Source organism: Mustela nigripes, chromosome 7 (assembly GCF_022355385.1).
Source record: "Mustela nigripes isolate SB6536 chromosome 7, MUSNIG.SB6536, whole genome shotgun sequence".
NCBI lineage: Eukaryota > Metazoa > Chordata > Mammalia > Carnivora > Mustelidae > Mustela > Mustela nigripes.
In genome coordinates this window covers 114,837,794-114,860,085 of record NC_081563.1, presented here as the reverse complement: position 1 = coordinate 114,860,085, position 22,292 = coordinate 114,837,794, and the positions used below count along the sequence as shown (strand labels likewise).

Genomic DNA, 22,292 nt, shown 5'->3' with positions numbered 1-22,292 from the left:
CCCTGTAGTGAGGGTAAAAAGGACTGGAGATGCCTTCCTATGAAATTCTGCTTCAAGACCTTCATAGATTCCCTCCCCTTCTCTACCCAGCTAACCTCTCATACTTGTTTATTTATTTATTTTTTAAAGATTTTACTTATTTATTTGAGAGAGGGCCCAAGCACAAGAGCAGGGGGAGGGGCAGGGGGAGATGCAGACTCCCCACTGAGCAGGGAGCCCAACAGGGGCTCAATGGGGGGACAGGATCTCCCTGTCTCTTTGTGTCAAACAAACAAACAAACAAATAAAATCTCTTTTTTTAAAGATTTTATTTATTTATTTGACAGACAGAGATCACAAGTAGGCAGAGAGGCAGGCAGAGAAAGAGGGGAAAGGAGGCTCCCTGCTGAGCAGAGAGCCCGATGTGGGGCTCGATCCCAGGATCCTGAGATCGTGACTCGAGCCAAAGGCAGAGGCTCAAACCACTGAGCCACCCAGGCGCCCCAATAAATAAATAAAATCTTTAAAAAATGTATTTTATTTGCAAGAGAGAGAGAGTCTGAGCAAGGAGAGGGGCAGAGGGAGCAGCAGACCGCCACTGAGCAGGGAGCCATCTCAGGACTCCAGGATCACAATCTGAGCCAAAGGCAACCGCTTAATCAACCAAACCACCCAGATGCTTCCCCTTTTTCTTGCTTTTTGTCTTTTTATTTTTATTTATTTTTTTATTTTTTTAAAGATTTTGTTTATTTATTTGACAGAGATTACATGTAGGCAGAGAGGCAGGCAGAGAGAGAGGAGGAAGCAGGCTCCCTTCTGAGCAGAGACCCCGATGTGGGGCTCAATCCCAGGACCCTGAGATCATGACCCGAGCCGAAGGCAGAGGCTTAACCCACTGAGCCACCCAGGCGCCCCTGCTTTTTGTCTTTTTTAAAGTGTGCTCTACATCCAGAATGCTGCTTGAACTCACAACCCTGAGATCAAGAGTCGCATGCTCTACCGACTGAGACAGCCAGTGCCCCCAAATCTCTCATTCTTTAGGTCTCACTGTAAATGCCATTTCTTCAGAAAGTCCTTCCTTTACTTACCCACCCAATCCCGATTAGGACCCCTTAGTCTCCTGTAATATGCTGTAATAACATTCCATGGGATCTGTCGTAATTTGTAATGGGACACTGGTGTGCACTCTGTTAACATTTATCCTGCCTCCCTCCTCATTTAAGGACAAGCTGTGTGGGCAGAGACCAAGACAGAGTGGCTCATATCTGTATACCCTGTGCCCGGAACAATGTGGCACATAATAGGTACTTCACATACACTTGTTAAGCAGTTAGCAGCTTTTCTGGAAAGGCCTAGAATTTTCTAAACATGGTGCGACCAGTCATAGCTTCTAGTTTCTTGGGATACAAACTATTCCTAGTGTCTTCTGAACACAGAGCCAGGTCATAGCAATAACCACATTTTTAAATGGCTGCTATGGTCCACACACTTGTGTGCTATTGTTTTAACTACATTATTAATCTTTACAATGGCCCTGTGAGGTGGGGATTACTGTCCCATTTTATAGACAAGGACACCAAGGTTCCGAGAGGTAAACTGAATTCCTCACAGTCACATAATAGAAAGCAAACAGAATCAGAACTCAAACCCAGCTCAGAGTCCAGGGTCTGTGCCCGTTCTTCTCAAGCCCCCAGGGGGACAGACCAAAAGCCCTGGGCGTATGGGAGACCACAAGAGCAGCATGTTGCCTATTTCCGGTTATTTCCTTTTTTACCTGATGGTGAGTAACATCATATATTTTTGTGTTAAAAAAGGGCCACATTTTAAAGTATAATATGAAATGAACTTAAAAGAAATTTTGAACCCAAAACAACAGAAGTTCAAAGAAATGCCCCACCTGATACCCAGGTCTACCTGTGGAAAACCTCTGTGGAAAAACATGAGAAGCACTTATTTTTCGCTCTTTCTTCATTCCTTTACCTTGTTGCTATCTTTTTTCTTTTTTTTTAAATGCCAGCCTTCCAACTCAGTCTTCATTTTCTATTCCCACCCTCCTTTCCCTGGAAGTTTAAATGTTTAAAGAGAGTGGCAGTGTGTCGGCCATGAGCATGTCATTTTCAAAAGCATTAGTCATTTATGAGGACACCTTTTTGTAGGTACAATAAATCTGATTGATTTTTATTACACATCTTAGTTTAGAATCACTTTTACATTCCTAGACAAAGAGATGATACAAATAAATATCAACTGTAAAACTTAGAGCCCCAAGTATTGGCATATTCTTTGTCTAAAGGTAGCCAAAGAGAAGGTCAAGATCAACAGTAACTCCAAAGAGCCATAAAGCCCACTGCCCCTTGCCTGCCCCAGGATCACTCCCTTCATAAACAACCTTAAAAGCATTTCATTCAAGAAAACAAGGGCGGGGTGAGAGGGGGCAGATTGCCAAACAGTACTGGACAAAACCATGTGCAGTAGCAACAGCCAGGCCCACTGTCCTTATCCAGTTCCCTCTGAGCATTTTGATTATGGCTTTTAGGGCTTATTAATAGCCCCATTTTCATCCACTGATGGTGCTGAGATGGCCCAAGGTGGTGTTTGCGATGAGCCTGGACCATACGGAAATGTGAGGCAGAACTGATATCCCATGTTAGCAGGGAGTCGACGCTTCTCAAGAACTTGGCAACAATTCTACATTCAGTGAGGGAGGACTTAACAAGAGTCAGACAGGAAAAGCGGAGAGTGGCCCGGGCCTGAACTGCAGAACTCTCTGACGCCTTTGGTCATGGAGGTGCGAGTGGTACAATTCAAGCAGCATGCAGGCATTCGACGGGGAACAATCCAATGTTAGGTCAGAGTCTTCAGAAAGTGCTTCATGCCTGTGATTTGTGTCCTTGGGTTCTGAATCCAGGGATCTGGGAGACATGTGACTTTCAAACAGGAAGCCAGATACATTCTTACTGATCAGAGCAAAAAGGGGCGTGATAAGGGTCGCACACAGTCTCAAACTCGTTCTCCCAGATGATCTTCTTAGATCCTGTTCAGACTTGCTTCCAGACTTCACTAGCTGCTCTTGCGTGAAGACCCTCAGACGGCTTGGAACATTCTAGCATGACTATAGACATGAAAACTAGGTCGGTCCTCCATGTGTTTGGCTCAATTCAGAGCCCAAAGCAGCAGCTTTCTGGTAGCAGTGAGACATGCTCCTGTCTGCTCTACTCAAATATTTATCGGATCCATTTTGAGAGAAGAAAAGCACCAGAGACTGCTTGGGGAGGGACAGCTCCACCTCCTCACAGCTGTTCTACCTGGGCTCACAGACTGCCAGACGAACACAGCTGTGCATAAGGCAAGCCTGTTTTAATAATCCTGCCTGCCCACTTGGCTTTCTTCCTTCGCCCTCTTAGAAAAGTTCCACGGTCACTCAACCACCCTTGCTCAGAACAGCCACCTCGAGATATCAGTATTAAGGTACAGTGTTATCTGCAGTGTTCAGTTCTCAGATGTGCTAGGTGAATATTTTCAGCCTATGGGATTCGGACTAGCTTTGAGGGAATGTGGTGCAAGAGACAGGTGTAGCTGGCAGATAAGCATCTCAGACTACCCACCTCATCATTTGGTTCCCACTCAAACAGGTAAATTCTTAATAAATAAGAAGCAGGGTCTGATCCCAAGGAAGATGAGGAAAGGCTCCATTATGCTCTGGGAATTGCTGCAAAGGGCCCCAGCTTTCAGAAAGAACAGTAACTAAAAAGGAGATAAGGGGCCAGATGCCAGATCTCCATTTGTAGAATGCTAAGACATTGCACTTGGTACCTCCTCTTTCCCACGGGTTCTGATCCAGAAATGTGCCCTGGGAACTCAGCAGCTGAGTTAAAATATAACTCAAGGCCCACCTGAGTCGCCATCTTCCTGGGGCACCGTGCCAGCAAGGTGCACCAGGGTGGCAGACCTGGGGACTCCTATTGTGCCCTCAGGCTTGGCTCGTGGACTCAGACACTCACATGGGAGCACTTCCCGCCTGGATTCGTCATTCAGTGGGCCTTCAATACAGACAAAGGCAATAACCGCACATTAGTGTATTTCTAAAACTGGGCAAGTCCTTGGTCTCTCTCTTACAAACACACATGGACACACTCAAAGAACACAGGCACCACTGTGCTTGCACACGCACGCACACTTCTGAGCTTCTCTTGGGGGGGAAATGAGTAACATTCACCTAAGGACCAACATAAAATGAAGCTTTGAATTTCAATAATACGAAGAACTAAAACTTAAAAACCAAACTAGTCTATGTCAACGGGAATTTCTAATTCTCTCCTCTGAGCCTACTCAGTTGCATGGACACTCCGGGCCACCACCTTTGGCTCTGCCGGCAGTGAGCCGCTGTTCTGGCCTCAGGTGAGGGTCCTGGGGAAGGCAGGCAGGACGCCTTCGTTCCCATCCATTCTATCGTCCTCTCCCACTGCCCCGAGTCCCACATCTCTGGGTCTGCACTGCCTTATCACCCTTTTGCAGACAGGGCACAAAACGGGGAATTCAAAAGTGCCACTGTACGTCTCATTCTCCCAACTCTTGTCCGGTCAGGGAAAGCAGACCCAACCTTCCTCTTCCCATACAACAGGCCCATGGCTGAGCGGCTGTGTGGGCCGAGGCCAGGCTGAGGCAGGGATGCTCAGAGGATGCGCAACGGCAAAGGTGGTGACAAATGAAGAGTAAAGTGACACAGTGTATGGACATGGCATCAGCTTACAGAGTTACGTCTTAGACAAGGATGGTCATGGTTTTAAGGTTTTAAAGAAGCTGTTCCCCTAAAACTCTCCAAGGAGGCAAAGGGAATGTTGTTTCTATTGCTTCCAACATGCTTGGGAAACATTTCCTTATTCAGCAGATCCCAAAGGCCCATCAAGCCTATCGGGGGCTTGGATCCAAATGAGAATTCTCATTCTACCTACAGGAACAAGCACCTGTTCAAGTTCTAGGGCTTTTACTTTTCAGTCTCACTTCATTTTATCCTGAGGCTCCAAAGACTTGGTCCTGCTCAGGTGACTCCTGATTTTGCCCTGTTGTTCAACAAGAAAGGAGCCCAGCACAAAGAACAGGCTAGATAAGGAGAGGGGAATGGGAGGGCGGGCGGGGCCGGGGAGAGAAGGCAAGGGAGAAGGGAAGCAAGGTCACTGGTCATTCCCTTGCTTTCCACTTCAACTATCACACTTTACCTTACCCATGCATTTCTGAGATGCTAATTAAAGGACATTTCCCAGAGTCGCTTCGTGCCAGGTGAGCGCTGGCACGTTTCAACCAGATTACGATGGTTAATCTGCAAAGAGGCCATCGCTACTCCCCAGGGGCACAGTTCTGAGTTAGGGCTTGAAGTCCTCTCTGCAGGTGTTTGCTCGTCTCTTCTCTCAGAAGGCAAATGCTATTTACACCCTGGGAGAGGAGGAACTGGCTTTACTTGGGAACCAGTCCTCGAGACTGTGGATAAAGCTGAGATGCAGGGGTTCCTGAGGAAGAGGAGGAGGATCCCGACTTCCTTCCGCTTTTCGGCCTGCAAAAGTCAAGCACATGTTTACATGTCATGTCCCGTCTCTGTCCCTGACACAGATCAGACTCCTTTCTCACCAAGTAGCCTTCGCCTTTCCTCAATGGCCTGAACGCCAGTACACTTTCCACCGTAAAACCACCAGACCGGCACAGCCTGACCCTCTGTTCATGGCCAACGTGATCAGCCAACCGAGGCGTGACACCTCAGGGAAGGGACCTGCTTCTTGGCAACTGTTCTTCCATTTACATCAGATCTTGATTGTCTTTTCTGGCAGAAAGTACTGTTTGCAGGTGGAATTTCTTCCATTTTTTGTTTTTTCCCATTGTTGTCCTTAAGCCTCTAGTCCAAAATTTAGTAAGACAGAACTTCTAATTTAGCACCAAATTAAGTACTTGGTTATTTCACAGGTCATTTAAATGAGGTAAATTCAGCAGTGAGGCTCAGAGTCTGGGCTGTGGATTCAGACACACCTAGGTTTGAACCCTGGCTCTGTACTTACTTCCTTGAACTTGGCTACTTTCTCAAATTCTCTAAGACTCAGTCTTCTTATTTTATAGATTTTATAAATGGGATTAATGATAACATTTATCTCGTAAGTTTTTGCAGAAAACAGTAAGATCATTCTGTCAAAGGACTGACAACTGCCTAGTACCTGGCAGGGACCAAAGAACTGTCCCCTAGTTCACGGGAATACACATTCCTTAGCCATTCTGGTGTTCACAACACTTGACTGGGCCATAAATATTTGTGGAGTAAATGAACAAACCTAGGAGTAATATGGCAGCATTTTCTGGTGTGTTCTGTAAAGCATTCCATGATAAGCCTCTACCTTTGTTTGTCCTTGTTTGAGCATGTTCTGTTTAATTGCAGGTCATCAAAAGCCACTCACCTGGCCTTGGACTTCTTATTTGTCGTGCTTTCAAAGGATGATGCATCCACCTGTATCTCATCTTCGTCCTGCAGGGCTGCATCCAGTGCAGCCTGGACTTTGGGAGCAATGGCGGGGCCCTCGTAGTCTCTGGTGGTCCGGCTGGGCATGTCCAGCTCTAACAGCACGATGTTCTCTGCCTGCAGAAGCACAGCCATGACCAGTGAGGCCGGCCTCTGATCAGACACAGAGCCTACAAGCAATCCTGCCACCCTCCGAAAGACAGAACTGCACATGTCTTGCTACTAGGAGCCTACCAAGAGCCTGTAATGACACAGATTTATAACTTTTTTCCTGGTGAGGACACAGATGTTTTTATCTTCTTCTCTGGGCTTTCCTCTATTTCCTTAAAAAAGTTTTTTTAAACAATGAACATATATTATACTCTAAGGGGAATAAGCAGGGAAAAATAATAAGCAGAATCCATTGACTGCAGACAATGTGAAAATAAAAAAAGGTATAAAGAAGAAGAGGGTAATTACTGATAACCTCACCACCCCCAGCGGCTCTGATGAACATTTTGGTTGCTGAGGGAAGGAAGCAGGCAGGTAGTATATATGTGGAAGGTGTGTGGCAGTGTGTGTCTTGTAACCACATTTTATCTTTTATCATACCCAGCCCTGCCTCATAACTGGCCTTGTGGCTGGATTCCTTTACCTGACAGCCTGTGGTGGGCCTTTCCCTGGGTCCTACATGCTGAAATGAGTGTGTAGAGGGAAGAACACCCACGGTACACATCTCGTTCTTCAGCTCCTCCTACCCAGTAGAGTTCAAGCCCCAGAACTCCAGAAGGGGCAGGAGGGCCACTGCGGGGAGAAGTTGGGGAGATGGAGTGGCTCCATCAATCAATTTTATATACCGAGACATTGCTTAAATTTTCTCTTAATGGAGTGTGTCCGGTGCTAAAAACATCTGAAAGCCGCTGCTTTAAATTCTACCTTTGTATCAGGTTAGCCCCTTGGAAATCCACATGTTCTGATTTGAAGGCTTTGAAATCATGTTCTAGTTTTGGGACCTGAAATAATGGGCAAGAGATGCACCCTCTGAAACTGCTAGGAAAATGCTTCTGAGGACACAGATACATTATTCACCTTCTACGACAGAAAACCCCACCTAATGTAGCTTTTTTGCTTTTGTTTCCTTTATTTTAAATAACTCAGCAACAGGAAGAACAGCACCTGAGCAACTAATTAATCCCAATCTGTTTTGCTCTGATGGCTAAGGGAGACTCAAAAACAATTTAAAATTTTCAAGATACAGGCTTGTATCTTGTATCTTGATATCAATGATACAGGCTCCCTGCTGATACAAAATACAGATAAGCAAAAAGAAGGCAACTTAAATTGAGTGCACTTCCATGAACCAGAGATAACCAGTCCACGTATTTAATTCATACGTAAACTTTCAGTACCAGTTGTTTTATAACTTAACAATAAGTTGTGTCTCCTGGTACATCCACTTACCAGCTACCTACTAAGCCATGGGACCTACGGCAGAGAGGAGGTGGGAGCGTTCAATCAGAGAAAGCCAAGAAGCGCTGAGTACATGTCCGGCATACAGCAAGTGCTTATGTGTAGCAGTTCGTACAGTGGGATTATTGCAAAATATGTTTGGGTCATTTAAAAAGTCCTCAATTATGTCACTTGAAATAACTACCTGACTGACCCACATCCTGTTAAACAGAAGTACCGAAGGTTCTATAACTCATCTCCACCTCCCATCATTGCACATCTGCATTCCCTCCAGTCTTCGCACGGAGCCATTTTCAGGCTTTGTGGTGATGATGTTTCTTGGCCATTACTGACAGTATGTTTGTACTCTCCTCCTTCTGTAGGCTAATTTTATAAATCTCATTCTACTTTGCCTTCTTATTCATAATTATTTGTTCTTTTTATTTGTTCTTTACTTAGTATGTTTATTATCAATTATAATTATTATGTTAATATAAATGTCCTCAGGAACCCCTGGAAAGAGTCAGGACACATACTCTGTGACTTTGCAGAACGGTGCCTGAGGCTTTACATATACCTAAACTCCCTGAAAAGAGATAGGAGAGAAACACAAGGACAATCTTCTCACCCGATATCGGGCCTCTGGACGAATCATCATGGACATTCTTGCGTGTTGGCTCAACGGTCTCTTATACCCCACAGCTGAGACTGGTCGCTTCATCATCTGCTGATTCCTGGAAATGGACTGCAGTGGTTAAAGCCCTGTTTGGAGTGTGTTCCACAGTCCCAGGACAGTCCTGTGGAACCAGCTCTCAGAAGACACTGAGCCTATCTAAATAGGCCTGAACCTAGTAACTCCCGGGACTAAGGGCTACCATGTGAATGGGACAGGAACTGCTTATATTTTCTGAGTCACATTCTGATTCAAATGTGGACATCATGCATCTCTTAAGCTGTAAGGGACTGGTGTAATCACCCAGTTCTCAGATGGCAGGTGCAAGACACAGCTGTCAGTATTCCCCACCCCCACATCCTTAGCGGACCATTTTCCACTATTCTAGCAAGACCCAGAAGTAGACTGGAAATCAATGCTGCATCAAACGGCCGTACAATATGACGCCTACCCAGGTACTGCCCCCTTTGGCCTAGCATGCTTCCCATGACAGCTGAGGAAGCACGAATGCAGGAACTTGGGAAAGGACATGAATTCACTGTGATAGTCCCCCAATTCCTAACAGCACCATCCTACTATACCCCTTGGGCCAAGTCCAGCTTATCCATTTTTTCTCCCTCTTCCCCACCTTCCCCATTCTTAAAATGAATAGTGACTTACTCCAGTCTGGTTATAGGATGTAATTTCCAATGATCTTCCTCTTCATCGAAGAAGGATCTATTCATGATTTTACTTTTTTCTTCTAGAGGGATGAAGTTTTCAATAATAAGATGCCTGTAAGAGCACACAATCATGAATGAACACAGGTGGAAAAGAAGACAGCTGGTACTGGCTATCCTACATGTGGGAGTCATTGGATAAGAGTCAAGCCACTCCACAAGTACCTCCTGGGCAGGCCCTGCAGGCTGGCCATTGGGCAGAGAGCTGGGGTATGGACAGGAATGACGCTTAGTCCCTGCCTGAGACAGAGAGGTAATGGTGTGGCCCTCTTAGATATGACAGGTGCTGACAGCGGGCTGTCCCAAGACTCTAGGGAGGTCACTTCTGGCCAAGGAGGAGCAGCTCGAGGAGAAGAATGGACTGAAAAAAAGTGGCCATGCCTGGCCTATACCAGAGTGCAAACGCACTAACTGAAGTGTCTCTTAGGGGGCCATTGGTACCCCCCCAACCTAGCACGTTAATTTCCAAAATGCTAAAAAGAGATTAGAAGTGAAACGGTCTTTTTCCAATCCCATGGATTGTTGGCCAAGCTAGAAAACTTCCCACGCTAGTCGCCAGGACAAAAGACAAGACTGAGTGGATTTCAGTCCCCTTAGACCACTGAGAATAAAGGACCATTCCCGAGAAGAGTCTCAGCTTGAGAAGTGCTGGGAAACACAGCAAACAATGAAACTGGAACCCACTGGGTTGTGTCTCTCCATGGTGACAGCTGTCCCACATCTCTGCATTCACGCTTTCAAAGCCTCAGGACAGAACAATGCCAAAGGGGTGTTAAAGTGGGAAAGACACACAACAAACACCAGTGACATGTAGGGTACCGACTATGAGAAAGAAGCTGACTCACTGTTTATTCAAAAAATATAAATAAGAGCTAAAGCCATGAAAATGGCTTCCCTAGGAGAAAAATATTTCAGAGAGATGAAATTTTCTACTTATTTTATTTGAAACATTTAAGAAATTATTTTTATGACATATATTTGCTTTTTTCTGATTTTAAAAGTCTTATTTATATAGCAGGAAATGTAAAAAATACAACTACATTCACTATCCAGAGATAGCTATTATTAATATTTTGGCATATTTTGTTCTTTTTTTTTCCTAGGTGTACATACCTAGAAAGAGGATACCTTTAATTATAAAAGCTCCTTCCAAATTTAAAACTTGGTCATTAAAATAATCCCTCTGAAGAGTTCTTTGAAGAAAAATTCTAGCTAGACGTATCTGGCTGGCTCAGTCTGCAGAGCATGTGACTCTTGATCTCAGGGTTGTGAGTTCAAGCCCCACATTGGGTGTAGAAATTACTTTAAAAAAAAGAAAAGAAAAGGGGATGCCTGGTGGCTCAGTGGGTTAAGCCTCTGTCTTCAGCTCAGGTCACGATCTCAGGGTCCTGGGATCAAGCCCCACATCGGGCTCTCTGCTCAGCGGGGGCCTGCTTCCCTCTCTCTCTCTCTGCCTGCCTCTCTGCCTACTTGTGATCTCTGTCAAATAAATAAATAAAATCTTTAAAAAAAAAAAAAAGAAAAGAAAAGAAGGGGCGCATGGGTGGCTCAGTTGTTAAATCCTCAGGTCATGATCCCAGGGTCCTGGGATCGAGCCAGCATCGGGCTCCCTACTCAGCAGGAAGCCTGCTTCTCCCTCTCCCACTTCCCCTGCTTGTGTTCCTTCTCTCACTGTGTCTGTCTCTGTCAAATAAATAAAATCTTAAAAAAAAAAAAAAAAAGCAAAATTTCAGCAAATATTGTGGAAGGACTGATAGAGAAAAACAGTATTATGTAACCCCTAATGAAATAATAATTTCAGACAAATTATTGTTGGTTGAAACTGTTAACTCAGTGGTTCTTAAGCCAGGCTGCATGTTAATACCACTTACAGAGTTCTGAAAAATATCTTCCCCAAACCTCATGAGAGACCAATAGTTCTCAAAGTGTGTTCACAGAACCAATAGGAGCAACAACTGGAATCTTCTAGAAATGCAAATTCTCAGGCTCCATGCCTGATGAACTGAATCAGACTCTCTGGGTTTGGGACCCAGTAATCTGCACTTAACAAACCCTTCAGATGATCTGGTGCCTGCTAAAGTTGAAGGACCAATTAAGTCAAAATCTCTGGGGTGGGACCTTTTTAAAACTCCTATGATTTCAGTGAGCAGCCAAGGTTGAGAACCAGTGCTTTGAACTAGCTTTCAATTAAACCTTTCAGTTAAATCCAGACTGTGAGACGCTTCAAGAGGCTGACCTCACTTTTCAAAAAGTCAACTGCAAAAAAAGTTTTTAAAAGGAAAAGGGACTGCTCCAGATTAAAATAAGCTGAAGAGAAATAATAACTAAATGCAATATGTGGTCTTCATATAGATATTAATATGAACAAACCCATAAAATCCAAATATGGGCAAGGTATGAGATAATAGTAAGAAACAATACTAATTTTGTTAGGTGGAAAGATATAATTGTGTATACAAAAATCAATTGTGATTCTATACACTAGCAATAAATATTCTAAAAATAAAACTAAGAAAAACAATTCCATATATAATTGCAAAAAACCACTTAGGTATATATTTAATAAAAGAAGTGCAAAGACTTGGCTATTGAAAACTACAAAACATTCTTGACAAAAATTAGAGAAGATCTAAAAAAATAAAGAGACATCCCATCCCAAGTTCATGGACCAAAACACGTAACTGTTAAGATGACAGTACTCTCCAATTGGATCTATAGATTGAACACAGTCCCTAACAAAATCCCAGCTGGCTTTTTCACAGAAATTGACAAGCTGACCTTAAAATGTATATGGAAATGCAAGAAACTCCAGATAGCCAAAACTATCTTGAAAAAGATCAACAAAATTGGAGGACTCATACTTCCTCATTTCAAAACTTATTACACAGCTGTAGTAGTCAAGAGAGTGTGGTATTGGCATAAAGACAAACAGATCAATGGAACAATATTGAGAGTTCAGAAATAAACCCTTCCATTTATAATTGATAAGATGCAAAGACAATGAGAGAAGACCCTTTCAACAAATGGTGCTGGGAAAACTGGATATCCACATGCAACAGAAGGCACTTGGAACTGCACTTCAGACCATATACAAAAGTTAACTCAAAATGGATCACAGACCTAAATGTAAGACCTCAAACTTTAAGACTCTAAGAGGCTTAAGAAAACTGAAAACAGAAGTCCAGAATAAAACTTGTACACAGGGACGCCTGAGTGGCTCAGTTGTAAAGTGTCTGCCTTTGGCTCAGGTCATGATCGCAGGGTCCTGGGATCGAGCCCCACATCAGGCTCCCTGCTCAGTACAAAGCCTACTTCTCCCTTTCCCACTCTCCCTGCTTTTGTTTCCTCTTTCACTGTGTCTCTCTCAAACAAACAAATAAAATTTTAAAAAATAAAATAAAACTTGTACACGAATCTTCATAGCAGTATTATTCATAATAGCTAATAGAAATAACCCAAAGGTCCATTAACTGATGAATGGATACATAAAATGTGGCATAGTCATACAATACAATATTATTCAACCACAAAAAAAGAATGAAATATTGGGGCACTTGGGTGGCTCAGTGGGTTAAGCCTCTGCTTTCAGCTCAGGTCATGATCCCAGGGTCCTGGGATCCAGCCTTGGGTCTGGCTCTCTCCTCAGCAGGGAGCCTGCTTCTCCCTCTCTCTCTGACAGCCTACTTATAATCTCTCTCTGTCAAATAAAAAAAAAATTAAAAAAAAAAGGAATGAAATATTGATATGTGCTACAACATGTATGACCCTTGAAAACACTATATTATACTAAGTGAAAAAAGTCAGCCACCAGTGGCCACATTATTCCATTATAAATTAATATGCAATATCCAGAACAGGAAAATTTAGATACAATACCAAAAATTTAAGCAACAAAAGAAACTATATATAAATTGGACTACTTCAGAATTAAAATCTTTTGTGCTGCAAACAAAATACCATAAAGAAAGTGAAAAGACAACCCACAGAATTTGAGAAAATATCTACAAATCATGTGTCTGATAAGAGACTTGTCTCCAGAATATACAAAGAACTCTTACAACTCAATAATAAAAAGACCCAATAAATTACCCAATTTTTAAATGGGCAGAGGATTTGAACAGACATTTCTCCAAAGGAGATATGCAAATGGTCCAAGAGCACATGAAAAGACATTCCATCATGAGTCATTAGAGAAATGCAAAGCAAAACCACAATGAGAGCCTTCACACCCATGAGGAAGGCTATAATAAAAGGACAGACAGTTGCAAGTGTCAACAGGACATGGAAAAATTGGTGGTGGAAATATAAAATGATCCAGCCATTTTGGAAAACAGTTTGGCAATTCCTCCAAAACTTAAATACCGAGTTACCATATGACCTAAGCAATTCCACTCCTAGGTATATATATCCCAGAGAAATGAAAACACATCCATTTAAAAACTTGTACATGAAGGTTCACAGCAACATTATTGATAATAGCCAAAGACAGGAAACAACCTAAATGTCCATCAAATGATAAATGAATTAATTATATGGTATATCCATAAAACCCAGTATCATTCAGCCATAAAAAAGAATGAAGTCCTTACATGTTACAACATGAAGGATCCTTGGAAGCATCATGTTAATCAAAAGAAACCAGTCACAGAAGGCCATGTTATACGATTCCATTTATATGAAATGTCCAGAATAGACAAATTTATAGAGACAGAAAGTAGATTAGTAGATACTTAGTGCTGGAAGGGGGGGGTGGGTAATACGGAATGACTGCTAACTGGTACAGGGTTTCATTGAGGGGGGCGGGGAGACACAAAAAAATGTTCTAAAATCAGATTGTGGTAGAGGTGCCTGGGTGGCTCGTTGGTTAAGTGTCCACCTTCAGCTCAGGTCATGATGCCAGGGTCCTGAAATCAAGTCCTGCACTGAGCTCCTTGTTAAGAAGGGAGCCTGCTTCTCCCTCCCTCTGCCTGCCACTCCCCCCTGCTTGTGCCCTTGTGTTCTCTCTTTGTCAAATAAATAAATAAAATCTTTAAAAAATAAAAAAATTAAAATTAAAATAAAAAAATCAGATTGTAGTGATGGCTTTACAACTTTATAAATATGTTTTGTTTGTTTTTTAAAGATTTTCATTTATTTATTTGACAGAAAGTGAGAGATCACAAGTAGGCAGAGAGGGAGGCAGAGAGAGAAGGGAAGCAGGCTCTCCGCTGAGCAGAGAGCCTAATGCAGGGCTCGATCCCAGGACCCTGAGATCATGACCTGAGCTGAAGGCAGAGGCTTCAACCACTGAGCCACCCAGATGCCCCCAAATACATGTTTTTAAAACTGACTCGTATATTTATTTGTTTACCTATTTATTTAATTTATGGGGCAGGGAGGGGCAAAGGAAGAAAGAATCTTAAGCAGGCTCTGTGCCCAGTGGGAAGCCTGACATGGGACACAAGTTCACAACCCAAAGATCATGACCGGAGCTGAAAGCAAGAGCTGGATGCTTAACCAACTGAGCCACCCAGGTGCCCACTGACTTGTATACTAATTTAAATAGGTGAATTGTATGGTCTGTAAATTATATCTCAGTAAAACATTTTTTATTTACTTTTTCTTAAAGATTTTTTGTTTATTTATTTGACAGAGAAAGCAAGCACGCAAGAGAGGGAACACAAGCAGGAGGAGTGGGAGAGGGAGAAGCAGGCTTCCCACAGAGCAGGGAGCCCGATGCAGGGCTTGAACCCAGGTCCTTGGGATCATGACCTGAGCCGAAAGCAGACACTTAATGACTGAGCCACCCAGGTGCCCCAGTAAAGCATTTTTTGAAACAGCATTATAATCATGGAATAAGATAACAGGTTAATATTACATGAGATTTTAGAATATTTCTATGAAAGAACAATGACAAAAGGTAGTTTATCAATGAATCTGGGCTGGGGGGCATTTGGATGTTCATTAAACCACTCAGAAAATTGTAGTTAAAAAAAAAAAAAAAAAGAAAAGAAAATTGTAGTTAAGAAAGATTCCCTCTTATCAATAGAGGCTGGAGCCTTTAAAAACTTCCAGCAGGTAGGATGGAAGGAAATTCAGAGATCTGGTGAGGTCGTTTGCTTAACAGATGGGACCCAGAGACAAAAAGTGATTTTCTCAGAATAAACAAAAAACAGACAAGGTGGGGAGAAGTAGGCAGGGGCCCTGCCTTTAGATTCACGTTTCTTACTCAACAAACTACCTGGCAAGTGGCTGAGGGTGCCATAAAAGGTCCAGAACTTACTTGAGTTTCAGCTCCCTTGTGAGCTCATTCTGAGTCTGTTCCAGCTCCTGACGCTCCTTGATGTGCTCTTCTTGGAGGTCATGGATCTCCGCCTTCACTGCCTGAAGCTTGGAGAAGAGCTGGAACCGAGGGGAAAGGCAGGTGAGGAGGAGAGCCCTCCAGACAACAGAGCTCTTCCCTTCCTCCAAGTCTCAAGACACCTCTGCCTGGCCTCATTCCTTTATACCTTCTTGAGTTTTTTGGTCTTGATGTCCACCTCTTGCTGCAATGAGCTGTACGTCTCTTTCAGTTCCAAGGTCTCCTCATCTCTGCTTTCCATCTGTTGCTGGATTTCTCTTTCTCGACGTTTCTGGGCAACATCACAAAATTCATCAGCTTGCCTACAGACTATGTCTAAACAAGAGTACAGGGCTGGGGCTCCAGATCGGAGTCTCCCACTGGGAAGGGGCTGAACACCCCATTTTCATTCCCTCTGAAGAATCTAATAAAAGAGATATTTACTCTGTAGCATTGGTGTGCCTTGTCCCACGCCCTTCTCCTCAAAAGGGAATGAAAAGTTACCTGCTCTGCAATTTCCTGCCGTTTCTGCTCCAGGATTTTCTGTTGTTCATTTGTATGATCTACTATATTTTTTCCTCCAACAAGCAGCTTACTCTCCATGGCCTGAGTGAGAAAAGAGTAGAATCCATCTCGTGAATGATCTCCCTCAGGACATAGCTCCTCAGAGGGAAGCCTGTAAAACATCCTGAGCTCAGGACTGAGCCAAAGGGGTGAACTCTCGGGGAAGACAGATTGGGCACAGCAGTGTCCTTACCATCACCGAGGTGGGGCTGAGGTGGCTCCGCTGGGGCTTTACCTCAGAAACACTAAAGATACAGCTCCCCCAGGACTACAGGAATTCCAGCTTTCTTAAAAAAAATTTGGGGAGGTTTGTATGGACAAAGTGTTGACCCTACTTAAAACATATTGAGTTCCTCCTATGTGCTGGGTGCTAGAGAGGCAACAGAATATGAATCACAAGGCTGAAGACTCCACTGAGGGCCACGGATAAGCAAGCAGGCTCTCGTGCTATGCAGGCAGACACAAGCATGAGGAGAAGACAGAGAAGGGCCCCTGGGTGGCTCAGTCGTTAAGCGTCTGCCTTCGGCTCAGGTCATGGCCCCAGGGTCCTGGGATTGAGCCTCACGTTGGGCTCCCTGCTCAGTGGGGAGCCCGCTTCTCCCTCTCCCTGTTCCCTCTCGCTGCGTCTCTCTCTGTCAAATAAATAAGTAAAATCTTCAAAAAAGCAAAGAAAAGACAGAGTGATAATAGGAGAGGCATATAGGAGGGAGAGAACTCAGGCTTTTGGAGGGAATCAAGGAAAGCTTCCTGTCTTGAGAGTGCTGAAGTAAAAATAGGAATTAGCTAAGGAAGAAAAAAAATCGATGTAGCGGTGCTTGGCTGGCTCAATCGGTTAAGCATTCAACTCATGATGTCGGCTCAGGTCATGATCTCAGGGTCGTGAGACTGAGCCCTGCATCGGGCTCAGTGCTGAGTGTGGAATCTACTTGAGATTTTCTCTCTCCTTTCTCTCTGCTCCTCCCCCTGCTTGCATAAGCAATCCCCAATAAATAAATAAATAAATAAATAAATAAAATCTTCAGGAAAGAAAAACAAAACATGGTGTGTGAGAGGGTAGGGTAGGAAGTGATGATACACAAAGTTGGTAAAGCAATCAGGGCTCAGTTCAAAAACATCAAAGCCCTGTTAAGGGAAACTAAAGTTGATTTGAGACACTCAGGAAACACACTGACCGTTCTTTGAGTATAAGGGTACACAGATTTGTGTTTTACACAGTCAGTTTTGGTTTTTAGAAACATTTTCCCCCCACCACAGGAAGGATGACTGGAAAAGGACAGGCCGGGTGGAGGGGGACCGGTCAGGAGGTTATTTTGAGGATCCAGGCCTGGGCTAGGGCAGTAATGGCGGGAGAGAGCAAAGTGGATGGGTCCAAGAGAGCCAATCCGATGACGCAGGATTCAGAGGCCTGGGGACTGACTGGGCCATAAGAAAGAGGGAAGGACAGCTTGCAGGTATAACTCCTAGGGGTCTGGCTTGACTGAGGAAAGGCAGGCAGAAACAGGTTCTGGGTGGCCATGGCCATCTCTGGAAATGTCCAGTGGGCAGAGACTACCAGGATCGAAAGTTAGAAGACAGCTCTGGGCTTGCTATGTAGACGGGCCACCTTGAGCAAATATTTAGATGGTGGGTAAAGCCATGGGAACAGTTTGTACCCAAAAAGCAGAGAAACCAAAACCTCCATGACCTTGTCTTTTTTTTTTTTTTAAATTATTTATTTGACAGATGGAGATCACAAGTAGGCAGACAGGAAGGCAGAGAGAGAGAGAGGAGGAAGCAGGCTCCCTGCTGAGCAGAGAGCCTGATGCGGGACTCAATCCCAGGACACTGGGATCATGACCTGAGCCGAAGGCAGAGGTTTTAACCCACTGAGCCACCCAGGCGCCCCAATGACCTTGCTTTTAAGAAACTTACAAACATCTTTCAGGGAACCCCTAGGCCCATTTCCTCTTCTCTCAAAATGAAGTGGTTGCACTGGATTACTAGCCCCCACACGCACACATTCCTTCTAGCTTTATAATACTTTTTTTTTTTAAGATTTTATTTATTTATTTGACAGAGATCACAAGAGGCAGAGAGGCAGGCAAAGAGAGAGAGGCAGAAGCAGGCTCCCTGCTGAGCAGAGAGCCCGATGTGGGGCTGGATCCCAGGACCCTGGGATCATGACCTGAGCCGAAGGCAGAGGCTTTAACGCACTGAGCCACCCAGGCGCCCCTAGCTCTACAATACTTTTGTCCTATGATTTTATAGCATCCAGAGATTCTGAGACAGAAGTAATATCATTCTCCAATAAAATCAAGTCTAAGAGATTCAGTGACCTTGAGGTAATATTGAGTCTTGCCACACCTGGCTTCTGAGAGTTGCCCAAATAACCCAGGTTGTTTAGAGAGTCTAGGTGTTCTTAGGCTTGAATAACAGATGTGATCCTAGAAACCAGCATGCACATCAAACACGGGCACGCCCCGTTATATGTCAAGTGCAGGAATGAGGAGGGATGAAGTGGCGTCTGACGTTGAATCCCAGACTAAGCCCCTCCCTGGAACAAAGTGACGCCCTAACTGTGTTGTATTGGACTCCATTTTCACATCAGGTCTTGAAAGCTCTGGAAAGGACCCCTGCCTCTGAAGTAAAAGAGAACGCAGCTCTGTGAAAGGGCCACAGATGAAGCCACAGATAAAGCCACAGCTTCATACAGTGGGGGCAGGGGAGGTGAGAAAAAAGAGATCACTGGTCATTTTAAAATTAATAAACAAGGATACATCTGTGAGGCGAAGTCAGAGTTTTCATAAATTCATTAAGAAAGAACCCAACACCTCAGAGCTGTTCTAGCTTATAGGCAGGCAGCGGTCATCCTCAGATTTCCAGGGCTGGCTCTGTCCTCTCCTCTGCCAGTAAAGGCCAGTGGGAGCCCAGAGTCTGGGCGCCTGATGGAATGGTACACTGGCACCAGAAAGAAAAGACACAGGAGTCTCCACGCTCTAGAATGCTAGTCAGCCACTGACTCACAGAGCTTGGAGTCAGTTGAGGGAGGGGGCTGACTACAAGGGAGCATTTGTGGGGCGAGGGAACTGTTCTGTATCTTCTATGGTTGGGGGCGCTGCATATTAAAACCACAAAGAGGGGCACCCATGTGGCGCAGTCAGGTAAGCTCAGGTCTTGATCTCAGCTCAGGTCTTGATCTCAGGGCTATGAGTTCAAGCCCCAAGTTGGGCTAAACCAAAAAACAAAAAACCCCACAACGAGATACCATTTTATAGAGAATTAAAGCAGATAGTCATACAAGGATGGAACTAGAGGGTATTATGCTAAGCAAAATAAATCAGTCAGAGAAAGGCAATTATCATACAATCTGATATGAGGAATTTGAGAGGCAGGGCAGAGGAGGTAGGGAGGGAAAAAATGAAACAAGATGGGATCAGGAGGAAGACACACCATAAAAGACTCTTACTCTGACGAAACAAACTGAGGGTTGTTGAGGGGTGAGAGAGGAAGCATAGGGTGTCTGGGTGATGGACACTAGGGAGGGTTTGTGTTATGGTGAGTGCTGTGAAGTATGTAAGCCTGATGATTCACAGACCTGTATCCCTGGGGCAAATAATACATTATATGTCAATAAGAAAAAAAAAGCAGATAGTCATAAACACTGGTAAGGATGAGGAGCAACCAGAGTTCATACTGTGTTGGTAGAAGCTTCGCTTCACGTGGCCACCACTGAGATAACTTGTGATTATCTAGCAAAATTACAGCTGTACAAACCCGAGGACCTAATGGTACCAGGTAAGAAATTCTTGCTCATATGTGTTCTCCTGGAACCAAGTACAAAAACATTCATAGCAAAAAATGGAAACAACCCACTATCAGGAGAATGGAATACACACGCTTCTCAGAGCAGTAATAATGAATGAATCACAGCTACAAGTGTCAATCTGGACAAATCTTATTACGTAAGGTTGGGCAAGTAAAAGCAAACTGCAGGAGTGGGATTTCATTTATATAAAGGTACAAAATTGTGTGGAACTCTCCTTTTTTTTAGAGACATATACCTATATGAGAAAACCATAAAGAAAAGTCAGGAAACACCAAATTCAAAACAAGGGCTAGCTCTGGGGGAGAGGGACACAAAGCTTGTGAAGATAGGGATTCAGTTCTGTCACACGGGCTGTGGGGCCCCTGGGTGTCAGTTTTATTGCTGCTTTTTATACCTTGCACATAGGTAATAATTATTCTTCTGATGAGTTCGACATAAACTTGAAGAAATGGTTTTTACTTCTCTTCAACAAATGTTTACTAGACACTGGATCCCACCGAGCTGTTGGGAATGTAAAACTGAAAGGGACGTCACCTGTCATACCATTTTTTGGATAAAACGGGAAGCCCTGAGAGAACAGAGGGGCTGAGGAAGGCTGTAGTACCTTGATTTTGGCGCCCAGCATCTCAGCTGCATCCTTCTCCCGCCGCAGGTCCTCCATCTTCTTCTCCTTCTCCTTCAGCAACCTCATCTTCTCCTCTGCAACCAAGCTGTGGTCCTCTACAATGGCCCGCTTCTCAATCTCCAGTTTTTCTTGCTGTTCCCGCCAGTAATCATCCTTATCATCCCCTTCCTCCTCACCCTCTTCTCCCTCCTCCTCCTCCTCCTCCCCGCCCCCACCACTGCCACCACCTTCCCTCCGCTTCTCCCGCCTCTTCCTCCTGCCAATGGACCGTTTTTCCAGCTGGGCCTTGAGCCGAGCAATTTCTTCCTGGAATTCGCGAAGGAGGGCATCTTTAGGGTCCTCGTTGACCCTTGGCTTGTTCTTAATGTTTTTGGCACGGTTGGCATATCTGAGAGTGGTCAGAGTCTCTTCTACATTGTACGAGGCAGGTCCCACGTTGGCTACCATCACAGTTTTAGCATTGCCACCGAGAGAATCTTGGAGGAGCCTGGTCAGCTTTGAGTCCCGATATGGAATGTGAGTGCTTTTGCCGTCCACTAGGGCAGAGATGACGTTACCTAAGGCTGAAAGGGACAGGTTGATCTTGGTGGCCTCCTTCAGTCTTTCTCCTTGTGCGCCGGTCTTGGCTTGCCGTTCGCTGCCAGCGAGATCCACAAGGTTCAGTTTTCCTACGCGGATATGGTTTTCTCCATCAAGGCCCACCTCACTGCATTCAATGGTGATTACAAAAATCGCATGAGAGCGTGAGCTGTGCTCGTTCATGTTGGTAGCACCAACAGAGCGGTTCTGGTTCCCCACATTCATCACATGCTCGATTTCCTTCACGCTCTTGGTGACAAAGGAAGACAGGTCTTTCACATACACGCCAGTGTCAGGCCTCTCTTTGAGCTCGAGCCTTTTGGTCTGATCCTTTGAGAGCAGATCTCGGATCTCCTCCTGGTAGATCTCCAAGTAAGAAGCCCTGACCAGGTACTGTTGATTCTGGGATCGAGAGATATGGGTGAAGATGTGGTCAAATGAGTTAGGGATGACCCCTCTTTTCTCAGGGTCACCACGAACTCCTTCCATCGTGTAGGTTTTCCCAGTCCCAGTTTGTCCATAGGCAAAAATCGTCCCATTGAAACCCTGCAAGACAGAGTCCACGAGCGGTCGGAATGTCTCATCGTAGAGTTCAAACTGCTTGGCATTCCAGTCATAGACTGCATCAAAGGTGAAGGTCTTGGGCATTTCATGGGCCACGCCTTTGGGGTTCTTCACTGACACCTGCCCTAGCTTCACGTCCACATCCACCACCTTATCATATGAAGCGGCCTTTTCCTTGCCGTTCATGGGCCGACAGCGAACCACCACCCTGACAGACTCCGAGCTTTTTAACTTGGACATGATGGACTCTGACAGGGTCAACCTTGAGGGCTATGAATCCAAAACGTCTCAGGATGCTAAGGTCCTAGAAAAAAAGCAAAAGTAAGTGAGGACAGTATAGTTGTCACTGAGGGCTGGTCAACAGCACCCAGCCCACCCACGTCACCTTCCTTTAACTACCCTTCTGATAGCTACGGAAAGGACTACAATGCACGCTGCATTTCTTCACGGGATCTTAACAAGCTTCAGTAGGAAAAGTACACACTTTAGTCCACCAGCTGTGTGAATGGGCCTGTCTTCCCCTTGACTGATACTTTATCTT

At 44.5% G+C, this 22,292-nt stretch overlaps 1 protein-coding gene across 2 annotated transcripts in view; it reads right to left on the bottom strand.

Moving 5' to 3' along the window:
• Window positions 1-1,853: 1,853 nt before the first annotated feature.
• Window positions 1,854-22,292, bottom strand: part of KIF3B (kinesin family member 3B) — a 43,880-nt gene continuing 23,441 nt past the window's right edge. For both annotated transcript variants that reach the window (XM_059406771.1, XM_059406772.1), the window contains exons 2-9: window positions 20,588-22,055; window positions 16,119-16,220; window positions 15,784-15,906; window positions 15,558-15,676; window positions 9,237-9,350; window positions 8,532-8,637; window positions 6,414-6,592; window positions 1,854-5,527 (exon numbers count right to left, since the gene is read on the bottom strand). In XM_059406771.1, the coding sequence (XP_059262754.1) occupies window positions 5,431-5,527; window positions 6,414-6,592; window positions 8,532-8,637; window positions 9,237-9,350; window positions 15,558-15,676; window positions 15,784-15,906; window positions 16,119-16,220; window positions 20,588-21,991 (2,244 nt within the window). In that variant the 5' untranslated portion in view covers window positions 21,992-22,055 and the 3' untranslated portion in view covers window positions 1,854-5,430. The remainder of the gene's footprint in view (window positions 5,528-6,413; window positions 6,593-8,531; window positions 8,638-9,236; window positions 9,351-15,557; window positions 15,677-15,783; window positions 15,907-16,118; window positions 16,221-20,587; window positions 22,056-22,292) is intronic.